This window comes from Globicephala melas, chromosome 16, assembly GCF_963455315.2.
Source record: "Globicephala melas chromosome 16, mGloMel1.2, whole genome shotgun sequence".
NCBI classification, from domain to species: domain Eukaryota; kingdom Metazoa; phylum Chordata; class Mammalia; order Artiodactyla; family Delphinidae; genus Globicephala; species Globicephala melas.
Genome location: NC_083329.1, coordinates 77,435,328 through 77,455,940, shown reverse-complemented (window position 1 = coordinate 77,455,940; position 20,613 = coordinate 77,435,328). Strand labels below are relative to the sequence as shown.

Below are 20,613 nucleotides of genomic sequence, written 5' to 3'. Positions count from 1 at the left end.
ACAGTGAGTATCAGAGTGTTTTAAATGCCTGGCCATCCATAGGCACATGACAAGATGCTCAACATCGCTAATCATTAGAGAAATGCAAATCAAAACTACAATGAGGTATCACCTCACACCGGTCAGAATGGCCATCATCAAAATATCTACAAACAATAAATGCTGGAGAGGGTGTGGAGAAAAGGGAACCCTCTGCACTGTTGGTGGGAAGGTAAATTGATACAGCCACTATGCAGAACAGTATGGAGGTCCCTCAAAAAACTAAAAATAGAACTACCATAGGGTCCAGCAATCCCACTCCTGAGCATACACCCAGACAATTCAAAAAGATACATGCACCCCTGGCAGCACTATTCACAATGGCCAAGACATGGAAACAATCTATGACATGGAAACAACAAGTGAACTTATCTAGGATACAGAAATAGACTCACATAGAGAACAGACTTGTGGTTGCCAAGGGTGTGGGGGAAGGACAGGGATGGATTGGGAGTTTGGTGTTAGAAGATGCAAACTGTTATATAGAGAATGGATAAAGAACAAGGTCCTGTTGTATAGCACAGGGAACTACAGTCAATATCCTGCAATAAATCATAATGGAAAAGAATAAAAAATAAAATAAAAATAAATGCCCGGCCATAGGCAGCTGCAGCCCTTGGATGGTCTACTCTTTAAGGTAACTCAAGGATTATCATTCTTCTCTACCCCAAATGGAATAATGAGGAGGCCTTAGGTTAGCAGAACAGACAGGTAGGTTTTCTAAGAATCATAAATGACAAGACGTTTATTTCTGCCGGGAGCTATTTCAGCATAACTTTCTTCTTCTTACTGAGAGTAAGAGACGAAAAACAACATGTCAAAAGCACCGAGAGAGCCGTGCAGGCAGACACACACGACGCCCAGTCTGAGCTGCCACCTCTTACCCCTCACAGGACCAATAGAGTTGCTCAGAGCATAGCGCAAGATCCTCTCCTCCTGGTTGTACAGGACAAACACGCTGTCCACTGAGAGCTGCTGGGTGCTGGGCAGGGCCGGCCGGGAGTCGTCGTGGACGCACTCCTGGAAGGTGATGGTCTGGCGCCACTGGTAAGTGTGGACGTGAGAAGGGGCAGTGCCATCCCGCTCGGGTTCCATCACTGTGTACTCCCGGGTGGAGGATGATGTGATCACTGGATGCGGGAGGGAAGCAGGGAGACAAGGCAGGGACACAAAGGAGAGATCTTGAGGATACAAGAGGCTTAGTCAAGGGCTCTAAAACCATCAGTAGTATTCTCTGCCTATACTGCTACCAGATGAGAGATCGGACGGAACAGGATACATAAAACTATTTATTTCAGCACTGGGACTCATTCTGTCACCTAGATTTCCCATACTATTATTGATGTTGTTTGCATTAGAAATAGTTACTGCTTTTTCTCATCAAGTGCTTCTCTATAAGTTCCTAAGTCACCCAGAACCAACCCAGAGTTTAAGGTCTGATGGAAAGAGCACGGGCTTGGAGGGAGAGACACCTGAACTCACACCTTGCCCCTTCGCTCACAAGGCGTGTGATCATAGGCCAGTTACTAACTTCTTTACCCTCTGTTTCCTTTCCGACATGGGCTGCGGTAAGGATGAGACAATGTATGTAAAATTTCTGGGATCAAGCAGGCTAATACTCTTATTAAGACACACCACCGTTTACGGAGCATTTACCACGCGACTAGCAGAGTGCTAACTGCTTTTTACGGGTTATCTCACTTAGGATTCAATAAATAGAGGCTGCTATAAATAACCCTAGATTAAACGGTTCTCTGATATATAAAAATGAGACACTCATAGGTTTCAGTAGCCAATTTCTATAAATTACTGAAGAGCCGTGAGCAGATCTCAATAGAGAAGGGAAAGTCTTCCCCACTTAGAAGACAGCTCGCTTTTCCCCCATACAATGAAAATCTCAACTTCCTATTTTAAAAAAAGTATAGAAGACTCTTTATATCTGTGTGCTCTGTGGTAGTTCATAATCAAAGCCAGAGGATACATAAAAGATTAGTGTAAGCTGCCTCCTGTCCAGCTCCCACGTGCTGGGCTGCCAGAAACACCATCTGGTCGTAGCCTGACTTGCAGACCGGGGTGCTGCGGCTCCTTGCACCTCCTACTCACCCACTCGTTTTCCCCAGGAGAGCCGGAGCGAGCCACAGGGCCATGGTAATTGGTACAACCATTCTGGATGGCCATTTAATAAGGGCCTTTAAAGAGTCTCCCTTGTTTGACTCGGCACTCCTATTTCTAGGAATTCGGTCAGAAAAGAATCAGAAATGTGGTCAAGATTTATGATGAAGGTGATTATTTCAACTCATTATGAGAAGGAAAAATTGGAAATAACCTAAGCTTTAGAAAAGAGAATGGTTTACATTGAGAGCCATACAATAGAATGGTAGAGATTCATTAAAAAGTGTTTGCAAAGCCTAGAATGAAACTATCAAGTATTCATAATTTGATGCTAACTGGAAAAGTGAAGATACAATAATGTGGTATGACTGAAATTATGTAAATAGAAACTATATACTTGACTGTAGAGTATACAGTAGTATTGCATCAATGTTAAATTTCCTGATTTTGATGAGTGTACCGGGACCGTGTGAGAGGATGTTCTCGTCCTTAGGAAGAACACGTAAATTATTTAGGGAATGAAGGATCATGGTGCCTACAACTTACTCTCCAAAAAAACCCCATATATATATATATGTATGTATGCGAGAGAGAATGATAAATAAATGTAGCAAAATGTTAACAACTGGTGAGGCTGGGTAAATGATATGTGGAAACTGCTATTTTCAACTTTTCTGTAAATTTGAAACTTAAAAAGTACATACAGATGTATATTATAATAAAATTATACTGTTTTGAAATTATATAATATGGTGAGATTTTATGTTGGGATATTATTTGTGTTGGTATATATACATATGTTGGGGTATTTTTTATATGGAAGGAAAAGGCTGAAAGGAAATACACTTAATCTAATAGTAATTGTGTCCTGATTTTACATCTGTAAGTTATGTTTATTTTCTTTTCTGCCCTCAATTCTCTCCAATGAGTGTGCATGATATCTATTAGAGAAAAGGTGATTTGTATAAGGTACGCCCTGCACTTCCCTCTCCGAAGGCCAGGAGATAGCATGAGCTCAGGGCTGGAGCCTGTGGGTGACGCTGGCCCGGGACGCGGCACTGCGGCTCACCCTGGTGGGAGTAGTGGTAGAGCTCCGTGTAGGGCTCAATGTGCACCGAGGAGCCGAAGGTGATCTGCGGCACTCGGCCCTCCAGCTCCGTGTCGATGGTCAGGTGTCCGTGCTCGTCAATACCGCTGAACTGCTGCTTAATGAACAACTTGTCCGGGTGCCCCACAAAGGTCACCTCAGCCTGGCGGGTGAATTCGCCCCCTGCAAAGCAAGGTCAGTCTGTCACGTTGCTGTCAGGGAAGCCACCCTCATGCCCACCCTGGGCTCACTGTGGGGACAGGCTCACACCTCCTCTGCAGATGCTTTAGTTTGGTTAGTAGAAATGGGGCTGTTGACACCAAGGACAGAGCTGGGACATCCATATGGCCCAACTGAGTCACGCGCAAGAAACAGAAGCTGCTTGCCAGCTGCAAACCAGCATCTGAGATGGGTGGGCTCATGGCTTGTGCTGGAAAAAGCAGGGGATAGGAGTTGGACTCCCAGCTGTGCTGGGTACTGGTTGGGTGAGCCTGAACAAGTTACTTAACCTCACGGGAGCCTGCATTTCCTGATGATGAAAAAGGGATACAATCTGTCTTGGAGAAATTAGGTAAGTACGTTAAAACGTCCTCTGCCCAACATCAAACGCTCCAGGACGTCGGCTGTGGGAATGACTACTGTAAGAGCTAAGCCCTGGTCAGGATGGGCCACTTGTTCAGAGCAAACTATCACCAGACCCAGAAACCATCCTAGGAGCACACACTAAGGTGCTGGCTCAGGATCTCCCCTTGGTCTGGGCAGGGAGGCAGCCCCCAACAAGCAGGAAAAAATACCCCCCCTTCTTCCAGCTTCCTCCCTTTGCCACCTTTGCAGACGCCTGATAGCAGAGCTGACAGCCATTTCATGATACGTGAAAAGTACATGAAATTTACATTTCAGTGCCCATGAAGAATTTCATTCCAACACAGGCATGATCATTCATTTGCATATTATCTTTGGTGCTTTCGCTCGACGACGATGACAAAGTTGAAGACAGTTAGTCCCCTACGTACGGATGAGTTCTGTTCCGAGAGCGCATGCGTAAGTCCAATATGTTCGTAAGTCCAACAATGTTAGCCTAGGTACCCAACAAACACAATCCGCTATCTAGGACTGTACTGTAATAGGTTTACAATACTTTTCACACAAACAATACATAAAAAAATAAATAAAAAAAAATAAAGAAAACATTTTTAATCTTACAGTACAGTACCGTACCTTTCAAAGTACAGTAGTACCAGCTACATCACCACGGCTTTTACGCTTGCTTCCAGACATCCTGGGCTTGAATGAAGATACTGTACTACCGTACTCTATACAGTACTGTACAGTGAAGTACACAAAAGCACAACCACTTGTAGAGGATGCACTCACGTGACAATGTACGCCAGACATGTGAACTAACTTACGTGACTGGACATGCAAACGTAGGTTCGCATCTTTGAAAGTTCGCGACTTGAAGATTCGTATGTAGGGGACTTACTGTAGCTGTAACAAAGCCCGAATAGCCTAAAACATTTAGGCAAAGCTTAAAATATTTACTAAATGGCCCTTTGCAGAAAAAGTTGGACAACTCCTGCTTTATGGCCCCCAGGTCCCAGGCAGATTTCCAGCTGATAACACAGGGGCAGTTAAGAAGGACCATTGTAGTAACAAAGATTTGCTGTTGTAGGGAATTTGTAAAGACTCCCTCAGCCTCCCTGAAGCTGATGTAAGTTACAAAGGACCATCCATTTAAGTCAACCCATATTCAAGGCAACACCAATATGAAATGCTGTGCAGCCAAGGACTAGGATCTGTGGATCTGGCCGCAAAGCTCAACTACGTCTGCAAAGGGAAGAGCATGTGTTTGCAAGAGAGCCTAAACATCGTTATGATACTCGGGGTACACATGCCTGTGGGAGAGGGAGAAAAAACATTGGGCCATAAATAAGGTATCTTATACCCTTTTCAAATATATATCCTCTCGTTTCTTAAAACGTCCACATTTCAGGAAGTTAGGTATTTATGCTCTGTAACTTTGGGAGGGGTGTCTGTGCAAAGCCTACAGACCCTGCTCTCAGCAGTGTTTTCACAATAAAGCCGTGGCTGAAGCTACAGTGAGGCTAGGGGTGTTGGAGAAGGCAGGTCTAGGTAGTCAGAGGTGGCGGCTATGTACCTGTGCCCCAGAACAGCAGGCTCCAGGTCCTGCGAGCGGCCAGAGATGAAGGATGCAGACTCCTCCAGCCAAGCAGTTCCAGGAAAGGGCCTCCAGCACAGGGGGACCAGCCTCAGCACAGCATGGGAGAGGCCACCACTGCTCCAGGGAAGCATCTCCTCCGCTCCCACCCACCGACAATCTGCCCACATGTCCCCTAAAGACTGAACTTTCCCCAACGGGACACGGTCTCTAAGCAGCTCCAAGGAAACTCAGCTTTCCTAAGACTCGTGAGGATTATGCTTATCAGGCTGACTTTACCAGCTAGAAACGACAGGTTCCTTTTCTCCAAGCAGATACTGAGGAAATGTCAAATGTCAGTTTCAGATTAGTTGGGAATTTGGAGGCAGGCTGGATAAGCAGAAGCAGCCCCATACGTTGGGTTGTGAGGATATAGGAGCAAACATCCTTTGCTCCGCCTAAATCTATATCTCCGCCCTGAAATCGCTCCCTGATCAAAATGCAATTCTAGACAGTCTTAGTTAATGTATATTAATTGAAAAACTTCTTGATAATTTTACCTCAACACCTTATTTCCAGAGCCACAAAATGCTTATCGGTAAGTTACTTGCAGACATGGAGTTCCCTTTCCATTCACCCCAGCCCGTTAATTTTAAGGTCTGATGTCAGTTACCTGTGATGCTAAACCCATTCTTGAATCCATCTTGCTCCACGGCAAACATCCATCCAATGATGCCTCCAATAGGGGCCAGAGGAAGCAGAGAGTACCCGATGGTCTCAGGAATGGTGCTGATGGCTGTGTAGGAGCGCCCATGGTTCATTACCACGTAGGAGTGGAGGTCGGTGTTCTCAAAGACAATGGGAACTTGGCTGTTCCCCACAAAGACCTTCCCTTTCACCTTGCCGTTAACTCTCTGGGGGGTACCTGAGTGAGAAACAAAGAAAGCAGCCAGCCCTTCAGAATAGAATAGTATGTCTGGTAGGATCTGTACCTATAAAAGCAAAGAGCCAAACAGTGCTGGGGTAAAGGGCTTTGGGGTAAGTGAAAGCAGCTGTTCAAAAAAGGCAGTTCCTATGGCTGTGTCTATGAGCCTTACAAATTCCAATTTCTTCCTCTCTTCCACGCTGATGGATCATGGACAGCAGAAAAGTGAGACCCATTGTTTGATGGAGGAAGGTCTGAGGCAAATAAAACGATCTCATAGAACAGTATCATGGGTGGTCTAGAACTAGGTGACATAAATGTCTCACTTTTGAGAGTATCGGGGACAGAATTAGTCATTTCACTGGGACAGCAGGGCTAAACTGGATGGGACATTTGGTTGCCTGATCTGTAACACATCTTAAGGAGCATCTCTGGCTCAAACATAGGACTGCCAGTCTGAGTCCTGGACCTTCACTCAAGCCAAGCCAGGCAGAAGTGGCCACAGCGGATATCGAAGGCCACACGAATACGCCCTCTGACCCAGAACCAGCTTGTGGGCTGGGGTGTTTGTTGTTCCATTTAGCCAACTGGGAAAGATGGGAAACTTACTATGGCATATTTAAAAGCTTTCTTCATAAATTGCTAAATAGTATATGTATAGGACACCATTTCTGAAAATCACATTAATGATAAAAGTTAGCATACACTTAGGGGCAAATATCTGAAGAGGTGTACACAAAACTGCTACCAGTGGCTAACTCAGGGCCATACGGTGAACTTTCATTTTCTATACTATACATCTCTATAATGTTCAAATATTTATAACTTGCATATATTTATTATTGTTTAATCAGGAAAAGATAAGCTCTCAAGAAATTAAGTTGTTCTTGTATTTGAATAAGAAAATTGAAGGTTACCACATGACCCAGCAATTCCAACTCCTAGGTATATACCAAGAGAACAGAAAACATACGTCCACCCAAAAACTTGTACACGGACGTTCTTAGCAGCATTATTCACGACAGCCAAAAAGGGAAAGCACCCAAATGCCCATCAATTGATGAATGGATAAACAGAATGTGGTATATCCGTGAAATGGATATTATTTCGCTAGAAAAAAGGAATGAGGTACCCGATACACGCTAAAACATGGGTGCACCTTGAAAACATCATGCTAAGTGAAGGAAGCCAAACACAAAGGTCCCATGTTGCAAGATTCCATTTATATGAAATATCCAGAACAGGAAAACCCGTGTTGACAGACAGTCTCTGTCTCTGACAGACAGAGACTGGGGATGAGGATAAACTGAGGGTGACTGCTAAGAGATCCAGGGTTTCCTTCTGGAGCGATGAAAATGCTCTAAAATTAGAGGTAGTGGTTGCACCACTTAGTTAATACACTAAAAAGAACCAAATGGTATACTTTAAGTGACTGTGTTACTTACATCTTAAAAAAAAAAAAACTGAAGGAAGAGGTAGATAAGTCACCTTGGACTGTTCAGGTTTGATGTAGAAATTCTATCACTTACTGATTGTACATATTGTGTTTCTCTTCCTAGATTATAAATGTCTTTCCCACCCAACTCCCTGGCTCCGTCTTAGCAGAGGTTTCTGTGCACAGTAAGTTCTCAGTAAAGTTTGTAGAATAACCTGAGACAAACGAGCCCTCATCTGAGCATGGTCACCCGTGTTCTGAAGACTTTCTGCTGTGTTCAGTATGCCTTAGCTGCTAAACAGGGTCACTGAGGGACTTCCCTAGCGGTCCAGAAGTTAAGACTCCACACTCCCACTGCAGCGGGCATGGGTTCCATCCCTGGCCGGGGAACTAAGACCCTGCATGCCGTGCGGTGCGGCCCCCAAAAATAAAATAAAATAAAATATAAAATAAACGGGTTCACTGACAAGCCAAGGCAGACTCGACACAGAGTATTTCTGCAAATAAACTATGTCATTACACTGGGGGATGCTGTGAAGTTAGAGGACTAATATCAAAAAATGCCTCCCCCAAACAATTACAGAAACAAGCAGGAAAGCCAGGGGGAAGGAAACCAAATTTTTTCCACCAAACTTGGAGTTAGAAAACTATTTCAAAAGTAGCAAGACTCCAAAAAAATATTTAAACCACAAAACTACGACGGGGCGTGCACAGAAGGTCAAAAAATGCAGCCGAGCCATCTGTCACATCTGAGCTTCCTGCCAAATGCAACCTGTCGGCATTTTCAGTCTGATATCTGGCACAGAAAGAGCTAATGAGATTTTTGCTCTTTGAGAAGAAAGGTTCACTGTAGACTGTGGAAGCTGCTCCCAGGGTGAGAGAAATATAAAAGCCAAGCCTAAAACAAAGCAGCAAAGGTACACCATCCCTGGGGCGGTGGGCTTTGGAAGCAAACAGACAACACGTTTATAAACGTTAAAAACATCCCCCCAAATTAATACGCAACATATCCAAAATTTTCTTTCGTTGCTGCAGATAGTATTTAACCATCTAACTGTGACCTAGGAGGGAACTTTTTTATTTTAGCAAATCAAAATAACTGATTTCACTTTAGCTATGGCAGGGGATCTGAAAAACAGAAAAGTGTTCCTCCAGCTGAGTTTTATTTAGTTGTATTGTGTGAAGCAGTTGAGGTTCCTCATTAAACACACGAGGAAAATGACAGGTGACAAGTGAGGTGACTTGGCATCTGAAGGAACAAATGTTCAGTATGGTCGGTTTGGGTTTTGTTTAAATTCTGATTTATGGCCTCAGGTTCCCATAGGTCTCCCTCTCGAAGTAAACTCTTATCCGGACCCTCTAGACTTTTGCAGAGAAGATTCTTCTGACCATCTGAGAATGTCAAGACTGGTTGGTCCTTTTCCGGGGGCAGAGCTCAGAACTGATGCCAGCCCACTGACACCAGCTGAGTCCCTTTTGGAGTGGGCCCACAATGGGTCTGGGCTCCAGAGTTAGCTGTGATGCACCCGTTATGCTCCTCTATCACCACGTTGGGATTCCAGGGGCATGAGGACAGGTCGTTACCCGCTACATACTTTGGTTTCCACCAGCCCACTGTGGCCTTGCTGGAGTTGAACCACCATTAGGATGGTCTGAGTGATGCCAAAAGAAAAGGTTTGAAAGAAACGGAGGAAAATGGGGGGCACTGACAATTTGTGGTCCAGGCTGCATAATTTCAACACTTCAGCCTTCGTCTCACGCTATAGGGACAGCTGTGAAGATGGGTTCCCAATGGCCGTCATTTCAGAGATGGAGAAACAGCACAGGAAAGAAAGAGACCTCCCCTTATTAGAAAAAAAGGACACTCTCCAGGACCACACCCCCAGTAGAAAAATACAGGCAAGAATGGGGAATGAGAGATCAACTATCATTGCCCGACTGAAAATACCACCCCCGTTTAGAGATCTAGGTAAAGGAAAGATTTCAGAACAAGCACCAAGGGGCTTCCCTGGTGGCGCAGTGGTTGAGAGTCTGCCTGCCGATGCAGGGGACATGGGTTCGTGCCCCGGTCCGGGAAGATCCCACATGCCGCGGAGCGGCTGGGCCCGTGAGCCACGGCCGCTGAGCCTGCGCGTCCGGACCCTGTGCTCCGCAAAGGGAGAGGCCACAACAGTGAGAAGCCCGAGTACCGCAAAAAAAAAAAAAAAGCACCAAAACAAAAACTCCACTCCTCCCCCTTCAAAGGGAACAGACAGAAGCAAAGTACCTTCTGCAACACACTGCCGGCCATTCCCCGTGTAGCCGGAAACACAGCTGCAACAGAAGCCGGTGGCAAAGTCCCTGCACTCTGCGTGCACAGAGCACTGGTGTCTGTTGTTGGCACACGTCTGGCGGGAATCTGTGTTGTAGCTGAAAACTGCTTGGAGAGAACACAGCACACCTGTAAGCGCTTCACAGGGCTCTGGACCAGGAGGCTTTCTGACCCTACGCCCTCAGCTGTGCAAGACTTGACATCTGCTCAGGCAATTCAGACCCAGGGCTCTCTACCTGTAGCCACTTAAATAGTATAGTGGTTCTATTATTCAAACCACCAAAGCAAATGGGTCTAAAGGGAGTTTGAGAAATCACAAGGGTGAATTCTTTAAAAATGCTATAATCCAATGTCCTCAGTATCACGGAATCAATATTAGGTGACTGCCACCCAATGTCAATCTTAATATGGCATCCATCTAATGTCGTCAGATCCGCTTCACATTTTGGGCAGGAGGGACCTTAAAACTTTTAAAAATTATCTTTTATTGTGGTAAAATATCTATAACATAAAGTGCCATTTTAACAAGCTTAAAGTAGTTTTTAAAAATTTTGACCCTTGGGCTTCCCTGGTGGCGCAGTGGTTGAGAGTCCGCCTGCCGATGCAGGGGACGCAGGTTCGTGCCCCGGTCCGGGAAGATCCCACATGCTGCGGAGCGGCTGGGCCCGTGAGCCATGGCCACTGAGCCTGCGCGTCCGGAGCCTGTGCTCCGCAACAGGAAAGGCCACAGCAGTGAGAGCCCCACGTACCGCAAAAAAAAAAAAAAAAAAAAATTGACCCTTTCTTCTCACCAGGGGATAAATCCCAAGCTCTTGAGTCAAAAGCTAGTTAGAAATAATTCCTCAGTCATACCTGGTCTAAAAGCCTCTGACCCAAGAAACAAGAAGAATTTCTCCCTATTTTAAATGTCTCCCTCCCAGGTTCATTTTATTGGATGATGAACTAGCTCATTAAACTCAAAAATCCAGAGCAAATTAATTTGGGATGAAGTTCAAAAACACAAAAGGGGATGAACTTTTATAGGGGATAATGACCCACTTTATAAATGACTGTTATGAGTGAAGAGAAAAGTAAAGTTTAACTCCAGGTAGATTCCATGAGTCCTACACACCCAGAAGGGAATTTCCTGTATTTATAAAGATGGCGTTTGGAGCTGAAAATACTTGGGCCCTGAGCTGAACGCATGTGATGCTATTGATTGCTTAAGCCCAGCTCCCAGTGGGCCTGTTATGGTCGACGTATCTGTGGGTGACCATTCAAATCACACCAGGAATGCACTGCTGGCTACAGAAGACTGACCTTTCTAATAAAAACAGTGAAATAACTGGGATCGAGGGCAGAAAAACATCTCTTTTAAACACAGTTGGGGTTCAAATCCGGGCTTTTCTTTTTACTAGTACCAAGGAATATACTACCATAAGCTGCTGGGGCTAGCTATGCTCTCATTTAAGTGAAGGCTTCACAAATGAGAATTTCAGAGACACGTATGTGGGGTGAAAGCAGGATGAGACTCAAAGCTCACCCTGAAGGTAAACATATGTGCCGGTAAACATATGCAATCCACCTTGGGGCGACCACTCTGAGACCCGGCTATAAGAGCTGAGTGCGACGTGCTAGGTGTCAGCATTACCCCAGGAAAGCCAGGGTGCCATGTGTATAAAGGGAGCCCTGAGACATGAACCACGTGCTCATCATGTCACTAGGGGCAGCTTCTCCGTTTCTGTGCCTCAGAGGTAAGTAAGCACACTACCCCAGCCACCAGATACTGTCCATGCTTTGGGATACTCGATAAGAACAAACATCCGACTATTGCTACGAGACAAATCACAAGTAAGGAGAAATAAAAATGGGTGAATAATGTGGAACTGAGTAGATGTTTTGAGGGCCTTAGGATAACTTCATAGTTGAAGCAGTTGTGCGTCACAGTAAACATCATTTAAAGGCTTGGACTGTCCCCTTGATAGGAATCTTAATGGATTATAGGTCAACCTGAAGGGCAAAAAAATAATGAACACAGTCTAGTTCAAATGTCTTTTATAAGACAAATCAAAGCATGCTGGGGTTCCAGTGGTTTTCCCTGAAAATGTAGCCAAAATCTGATATAATACGGTTGATTACAAGATATTGTACTTTAAAACCATCCTCAAAAAGGGGATCTACTTATTTTGTAGTTTTAAACGTTCACAAACTAACTCTGAAACTGAGAGGGTCCGGGAGGAAAAATCATCAACCATCCTCCTTCCAAAACCAAGAGGAAATAAATTTCAAAGATAAACCGTGTCAATAGCCAAAAGAGCTTCTAAAATGTTTTTTCAGGTGGGTGAATACACTACTGATCTCAGAAGTCACAAATAAGGAAGGAAATCTGACTATCAAAATAATTCTAAAGCACTTTTCTCTTTAAAACAGAAAAAAAAAAGAAAGAATAATAGAAGACTTGAAAGAGGACATGTTCTACAGTCTCCATAACCCCAGCCCTAATAGCCAGATCCCTTGGAGTCTCTGAAGCCTTCGGGCCCATCGACCGATGCTCTGCAGCTGTGAGTTCCACCCCTCCTTCCCCAGGCACTCATTCTTACAAACCACCAAATAATGCGCACAGCTGACACCCCACCAGCAATGCTCCCCTGTCTGGAAACCCAAGTATCCAAGAAGGTACCACCTGCAACATAAATGGCCTTACCAACTCCTGTTTCCTCAACTTCATCCACATCTATGACCTGTGGTTGCTGCTGGGGAAACCTCTCCGCTGGCAGCTGGAAAGATCTGGTCCTCTCCGTGGGAGGTCCAGGGGGTCTCTCAGTAGCCAGGCGGCGGGGGGGCAGGTCACTGGGCACGTTGTATGTGCCAGTGTCTCCCTTTCTCCGGGCCTCATAGGGGAAGGATGTGGTGCCCGTGTCCTCCAGGCTCAGAGGTGTCACCGAGTCATAATCCTCATCATCATACTCTGCTCCATCGTCCAATCCCAGGTTCACGTCCGAGGGCACCACGCCACTGGCCGTGGCCGGACTCCCAATCTCAAACACCCAGATGCCCTGCTGCCCAGAGTTGCTGCTCCTAGGGGGAAGGACAGGCTTCTTGGAAACAGGCCAGCAACCCACAAACAGCCCCCAGCAACCAAGCAGAAGGAGCCCTGGGGATCCGTATCAATTTGAAACCCAACGCCTGCTTCTGCCCACAGCCTCGGTAGAGGATGAGAGAGCAGATGCAGTCCTGTCTGGTCATCACTGAGCTGAGACCATCCAGGGGGATACGGTGAGGCTGTATCCAATGGGCCCAACCCTAGCAAAGGCTCAGTCTTGGCCACTCGAGAGGCACGCTTCAGGGACATTTTCAGGCCTTAAAATGCAATTTATAGGAATCACTCGTCACTTATATGGTGCTTTACCATATAAGCAACCTGTTGACCGGAGTCATCCATTTTCTCAGTTATTCTCTTTCCAGGGCATGGTGTGATATGATAAGATATATGTATTTGGTCCTTGTCTCTGGTTCCGGCATACAATCCCTAAAATCCCTGTTATCTCTGGAGTGATGAGAGTGTCTTTTTGTATGCTAATGAGATGGCTGGTGGCTGGGGACCCTGGGTAGCTTCAGGATGGGGGCTGGTCACTAGGAAGAATAAGGCTTGGGGCTTCCCTGGTGGCGCAGTGGTTGAGAGTCCGCCTGCCGATGCAGGGGACACGGATTCGTGCCCCGGTCCGGGAAGATCCCACATGCCGCGGAGCGGCTGCGCCCATGAGCCATGGCCGCTGAGCCTGCGCGTCCGGAGCCTGTGCTCCGCAACGGGAGAGGCCACAACAGTGAGAGGCCCGCATACCGCAAAAAAAAAAAAAAAAAAAAAAAAAAAGAATAAGGCTTGATTACAGGGCTGGAATTTTCTTCCCCACGCCCTGACTTCCACGGAGGGGGGTGAGGAGTGGGGTTGGAGAATAGGTTAATCACCAATGGCCAATGGTTTAATCAATCATGCCTATGTAATAAAAATTCCTAAGTGATGAGATTGACAGAACTTTGGGGCTGGTGAACACATCAAGGGGCTAGGAGGGTGGTGAGCCCAGAGGGGACACGGAAGCCCCTCACCCACTCTTCCTCCCATACCTTGCCCTATGCATCTCTTCTATTTGTCTGTTCCTGAGTGTATCCTTTATAACACACTGGTCATAGTAAGGAAAGTGCTTTCCTGAGTTCTGTGAGCCATTCTAGCAAATTATCGAACTTGAGCAGGGGTTCATGGAGATCCCCGATTTATAGCTGGTTGATCAGAAGTGCAGGTGGCAACCCGGGACTTGCAAGGGATGTCTGAAGTGGGGGCAGTTTTGTGGGACTGAGCCCTTAACCTGTGAGGTATGTGCTGACTCCAAGTAGTGTCAGAACTGAATCGAATTACAGGACACCTAGCTGGTGTCTGAAGAGTTGGAGAATTGGTTGGGGGAAAAACCCCACAAATTTGGTGTCAGAAGAGTTATGAGTGAAAATGGTACAGAGTTGGTTTATTAGAAATCCCAACACTGTTAGCTGTGGAACCTTGGACAGGTCTCAGTTTACCTTTTTATGTTCAAAGTGTGTAGTGAAATACAAATGATATTGAGAATCTAAAGGCATTTTATAGTTATAAAATACAATAGAATAACCCTAATCTCTACTTCTTGCACCATTTTTACTGTTCTTCTGTGTGTGATTGGAAGTGTTCCTATAAGAAATTATGGAAAATGACCAGCTCGTACAATGGAAAGAAGGGACATACACTACTTGGTAGAGAATACTGAGCAAAAGATTGGGGTTAGACAGGGAATGAGGAATCAAGAAAGTCCTGCAGAAATTGGACGTCTAATCGATCTGTCTGCTTGGGACTCAAATAAAGGCAGTGCTATGCAGGAGCTTGCTTGAACCAGCCGGTAAAAAATTAAAGTATATAAACTTACAATTAAATAATCTATATTAAAATGAGAGGCAATCAAAAAGATACATATACCCCAGTGTTCACTGCAGCACTATTTACAATAGCCGGGACATGGAAGCAACCTAAATGTCCATCAACAGATGAATGGACAAAGAAGACGTGGTACCTATATACAATGGAATATTACTCAGTCATAAAAAAGAACGAAATAATGCCATTTGCAGTGACATGGACGGACCTAGAGATTGTCATACTGAGTGAAGTAAGTAAGTCAGAGAAAGACAAATATCATATGATACCGCTTATATGTGGAATCTAAAAAAAAAAAATAGTAATAAATAAACCTATTTGCAAAACAGAAATAGAGTCACAGAGGTAGAAAACAAACGTATGGTTACCAAGGGGGAAGGGCAGGGATAAATTGGGAGATTGGGATTGACATATACACACTACTATATATAAAAGAGATAACTAATAAGAACCTACTGCATAGCACAGGGAACTCTACTCAATACTCTGTAATGACCTATATGGGAATAGAATCTAAAAAAGAGTGGAGAGATATATATATGTATAATTGATTCACTCTGCTGTGCAGCAGAAACTAACACACCATTGTAAATCAACTACAATAAAAATTAAAAGAAATAAAAGCAGAGGGAATAAATACTTGAGACTCATATTAGCTACGTTCTTCAAGTTATTTGAATCTACTGCACCTCTATGGTGAGAATACTATATAATGGTTCACCTTTTCTCAACCCCAGGTTGAGCGACATGATGTGAGCAGCTGTAAACGGGCCATGGGTAGGAGTATTTACACCACGGAAATAGGCAAATGCTATAAATGAGGGCTTCCCCAACCCACCTAAAGCCAGTTGCTAAGCATTTACCAGCACACCATTAAAGTGTAGAGGAGTTTTAGACTCAACTGGCAATATGAAATTGGGAGGGGTTTTCTCAGCCTTGGGGCCATAGCAGGACATAGTTTTGAATAACTTGTATTTCTAACTTTATACGTATAGAAGAGATGGTAAAGCTGTCTCAAATGAGAATGATATCTAAAAACTTGGATACCTGTTCATTCTAAGAGTATATTCCCTTGAGTTCATCAGAAAAACAAAGTACTCCATAATATAAAAATTATATACAAAATTTAAATCCATGGGAACATTTTCAGGTAATGTTCTATATTGCCCATTACATTATTCTTAATAAAACAGTCTCATAGACTGTTTTAAATAGTTATAGACTGTTTTAAATAGTCTTACAGACTTATAGACTAATGATAGTCTTATTAAGGGGAGAATCTACTGAAGAACAAAAAAAAAGCATACTTGGCTAAGTTTCCAAGTGATTCTCTGTCATTAGCAAATACATTATAAGCTCCGTCACTCTTCCATATGAATCCTACTAAACCTTGGCTGAAAGCAACCACTGCGGGAACTTGGTTCTCATCCTTCTTTGAGAATGTCGTATAGAACTGCAGACCATCTTCAGGATAAAGGAAAATGGCGTAGGTGCTGGAATCAGAGGAGGCCAGAACAGCCTGGAATGTGTTTCTCTGTGAAGATGAGTTAAAATTCAGTTACTCAGGAAAATATCTACAGATCTTAAAATGTGCTCTTCACCAGATCGTATCTAAAAAATACAGAGATGGCAGTATTTACACCTTATTCTAAAGAAATATTTTTGTAGGACCAAGTATTCCAGGATAATTCCACTTAAATATCTCTAAAGCTATGTCAACAAGAAATTTTGTAATTAATCAATGAATACTTTCTGCATAACCGTGACCCTAAGGTTAATGCAAAACTATAGATGACACCTCCAGGTAGTGGCCTAAATCTCATGCAACTTAGCAAATTCTTACGCACAGAATTTGTTTCCACAGCCATTAAACATATTCAACCACATTCATTATTTAGCTGATTGAGCCCAAGCACCGTGCAGTAAGAAAGAAAATGAGCTTTGAGAGAAAACAAATCTGGATCCAAATCCTGCTCTACTCCTCACTGACTGTGTGACCTTGGGCAGGTTACCTAACCTCTCTGAACCTTCAGCTGTGAATCTGTAAGATGGAGATAAAGCCACCTACGGCACAGAAATGTTAGGAGGACTACGTGAGCTAGCATAGGAAGGGCCAGGCACAGAGAACATATTCCTAATGTTAGTACCTCTCCTACACACCAGGCATTGTCCCGAGCACTGTGAAGACGAATAAAAGTACGCGATCGCCGCACTTGAGAATTTATAGTCTAGGTGGGAAAAGTGACAGGTGAACAAAACATTGCCAAACTGGAGGATAGATTCTGTAATGGAGTTGTGTGCAGGCGAAGTGCCCGATGCTGGGAGGAGTGGGGGCAGAGGAGGCGGAAAGAACAAGCAGGAGCTAGACACGTGCAGTGAGGGTCAGGGAGAGGCCATCGCAAGCAGAGAGCACAGCTAGTGCAAGAGACTGTGGGTAAAACAAACAAGCAAAAAGCCTCAGCAGGGAATTGCAAATAATCTGATACAGCTGCTGCAAGAGGGTGCAGAGAAGTAAGAGTGAGGGGAGATTTGGCCCGTGAAGCAGGCAAGAGCTCTGTACAAGGGGCTGGGCAGGTATCGCTCAAGTGAAAAGGATGCACACTCGAGAAATTGAAGGTTTTAAACAGTTTTCCAGTACAGCACTCAGGCAGATACAGGTGGCAAAGCAAAACGTGTCAGACAGACTTCTCCAAAGTGTGCTCTATGGGATGCAATGTGTCTTATTTGGGAGGGAAAAGGGTATGGCCAAAAGGTTTGGGGATGGCTAAATTAAACAAAATTAAGCAGGTTTCTGTACTATAGGACTTTCCAGAGTGAGTCACCATGAGGGAGATATAGTTTTAGCGCTTCCCAAACTTATTTGGTCTGAGGAGTCCTCTTCCTCAAGGAATGTCTGTGGGACCAGTGTTCTGTGGTACACACTTTGGGAACCACCAGCTGGGAATATCCCCCACTTAAAGGGAGTGCTTTTGGACCTTTCAAGTTGCTCTCTACCCTGTAATGCTATAAAAATTAAACAATGGCGGAGCAAATTTATTTTTCCAAGGAGAAATCAAAGCATGTCCTAAAGAGTCGCCTCAGATCTAGAGATGGCTTCTTCAAATATTCCCCCCTTCCTCCAAGGGCAAGTCCAAGCTCTACACACCCTAACACCTTTCCCAACCACTGTATCCAGAGACTCCCATCCCTGGTTATGATGAAACTTGTTTCCTGAACCACCCACATGGTACAAATGGGTTTTGTCCCCCCAACTAGAGTCTGGATCTGGTCTTTATTTCTTCACATCTCTTGAGACTGCTTTATTAGTTTAACCTATCACTTCATATTAATAAATTCTCTATTTATCTAGAAGCCACCTCCCACTATCCACCACCCAGCATAAGAGCAGCTAGGGCTGTAATTTATCAGCCCTGTTCTTGCCATGTGGCAATCTTCTCAGGAATTGGCTTTCTTTACATCTAATCGTCATTACAGCATAGATTTAAGTAGCCCTGCAGATAAGGTTTTGGAAGCTTCAGACCTGCAACAAACAGCTTACTAGATTTTGCTTTGGATGTCTGTCCAATCTTTATCAATCGCATGGGCGTGGGGTACATCAGAGTAGCACAAACCAGAAGACCAAAGTGTACAAAGCCAACATATTAGACTATTTGCCCTTGAGCCTGGGTGGGTGCTTACCTTGCCTTCCTGGGCAGGGTCCTTGCTGGGCCCTTGGTAGGGAGCCACGGATTCCCAAGTGACAACCACCACGCTCCTGGGCTTGAAAGAGACTTCCGGGAACCCCCTCTGGACACACTCCGCTGCCAACTGAGTGACAGAGGGAGATAAGTCTTCCCGATAGTAAACCTTCCCAAGGCCATCTGTCGTGTCCAAGTCCGCCAGGAAAGGGGCGACTGCTCCGAAGGTCGGTGGGAACAGCCCAGGATGGGATTCTTCGGCTGGGGGCTCACTCATGGCAATAATGCCATTTGTGGTAATCTGTACAAAACCAAACATCATTAAAAGGAGTGCAGAAACTGACAATCAAAAATTGGGAGCAACCCAAATACCCATCAACAAGAGAACAGGTAAATAAATTCTGGCCATTGCATACAACGGAATGCTATACAGTAGTTTTTTAAAATACACAAAACAACACGAGTGAATCTCACCAATATTAAGCCAAGCAAAAGAATCCAGACACAGTATATGATTTCACTTATGTGAGATTCAAGAGGAAAACAGTGCAGTTCCGTTAACTGCCATTAATCTCAAATGTACACAATAGTTGCACTTGTAGAGTACGTAAAGATAAAATTATCTCAGCTCTTTCTTCCTTGAAAAAAGAAAGAAAGGAAAGGAAAAGAAAAAAAAGATGTGCAGAAACGACATCTTCTTCGGGGAGACTGAGCTCCCGTTCACAGAATGCTGTCATAGTGTATCAAACATGACAGTGTGTCAAATACAAAAAAAATTGGAGAAAGACATGATCCAGGACTGTAAAACTCAGCATTCTTTTCCTGGGGAGGACGGCCTGGTAGAAGGAACAGGGGCAAGAATCACAGGACCTGACTCTGGCATCGTCACCAGACCTTGGGCAAGGGTCTTAAACTTCGCATCTCAGGCTTCCCAAGTGTGTGGTTTGTGGCACACGAAGGACCATTCAAACATAAGTCATCATCAAAGACTGTGTTCATTTACTCAACAGAGTAATCATTACAAACCAGGGCTGTGCTAAGCACTGTGGGTCCACAAATAAGTAGAACCCAGGCTCTGCCTTCAAGGTACCCACAATCCAGAAAGACATGGAGATGGACTTACACAAACAGATGATAAGACAATAAGCAAACAAGTGTCAAGAAGTAAACGTGATGGGTCACGATGGTGGCGTTATTTTGAACAGATTAATGAATTAGATCAATAGCTAACATTTATTGAATGTTTACCATGTCCCAGACCTCTTATTAACATCTAATCCTCAGAAGAACCCCGTAAAACTAGCTATTACTATTATCCACATTTTTCTGAGGTGGAAAATGAGGTAAGTTAATCAATTTGTCCAAAGTTACCAATAAGAGGCCTCACCGGGATTTGAACCCAAGGAGCCCGACTTCAAAGTCGGCCCTCTTGATCACTACATGTACAGCCTTCTTGAAACCAGTTACCAGTTATCACTTCTTGAAACCAGTTTATAGTCTATGAAAAGATTTCACTGTTCTTATCCAGCTAAAACCCACATTCCCTGGGAAAATGGGGAAGGGACTACAGCCCCCTGGCAGTGGGCGTGCTTGGGCCTCCTGCAAAGCCATGCTTAGAATGAGGCTTTGAGCCCTTCCCACATTCTTGTTAGTGCACAGTTCACTGGTGACAGAGAACACCACGCCAGTGATCTTTTTACTTCTGGAGTCTATGAATTAAAAACAAAAAAATGCCTAATCCAATGGGAGCGACTTTGCCTATGGCCCTAGTTTGAGCTTCAAGAGGTTACAGATTGGAAGAACACAGCAGCAAAGGGAGTTACAATTGTTCAGGAGTCCATGAGAAGGCCTGTGGGTTTTCCAGGTCACTTAATTATCCTTCCCACGGCCTTATCCTTCAGTCACTTCAGACCTCATCCCTAGAGAAGGGGGCAGC

The 20,613-nt window shown here is 44.5% G+C and overlaps 1 protein-coding gene across 2 annotated transcripts in view; it reads right to left on the bottom strand.

Annotated features, from left to right (window-relative positions):
- The window catches only part of NID1 (nidogen 1), a 95,042-nt gene that overhangs the window by 54,590 nt on the left and 19,839 nt on the right, over nt 1–20,613 (bottom strand). The window contains exons 2-8 of one of the 2 annotated variants that reach the window (XM_030839482.3): nt 18,679–18,978; nt 16,308–16,534; nt 12,751–13,124; nt 10,023–10,175; nt 6,070–6,321; nt 3,221–3,421; nt 924–1,169 (exon numbers count right to left, since the gene is read on the bottom strand). In XM_030839482.3, coding sequence (XP_030695342.1) covers nt 924–1,169; nt 3,221–3,421; nt 6,070–6,321; nt 10,023–10,175; nt 12,751–13,124; nt 16,308–16,534; nt 18,679–18,978 — 1,753 coding nt within the window. The remainder of the gene's footprint in view (nt 1–923; nt 1,170–3,220; nt 3,422–6,069; nt 6,322–10,022; nt 10,176–12,750; nt 13,125–16,307; nt 16,535–18,678; nt 18,979–20,613) is intronic. The other variant, XM_030839483.3, reaches the window with a different exon arrangement.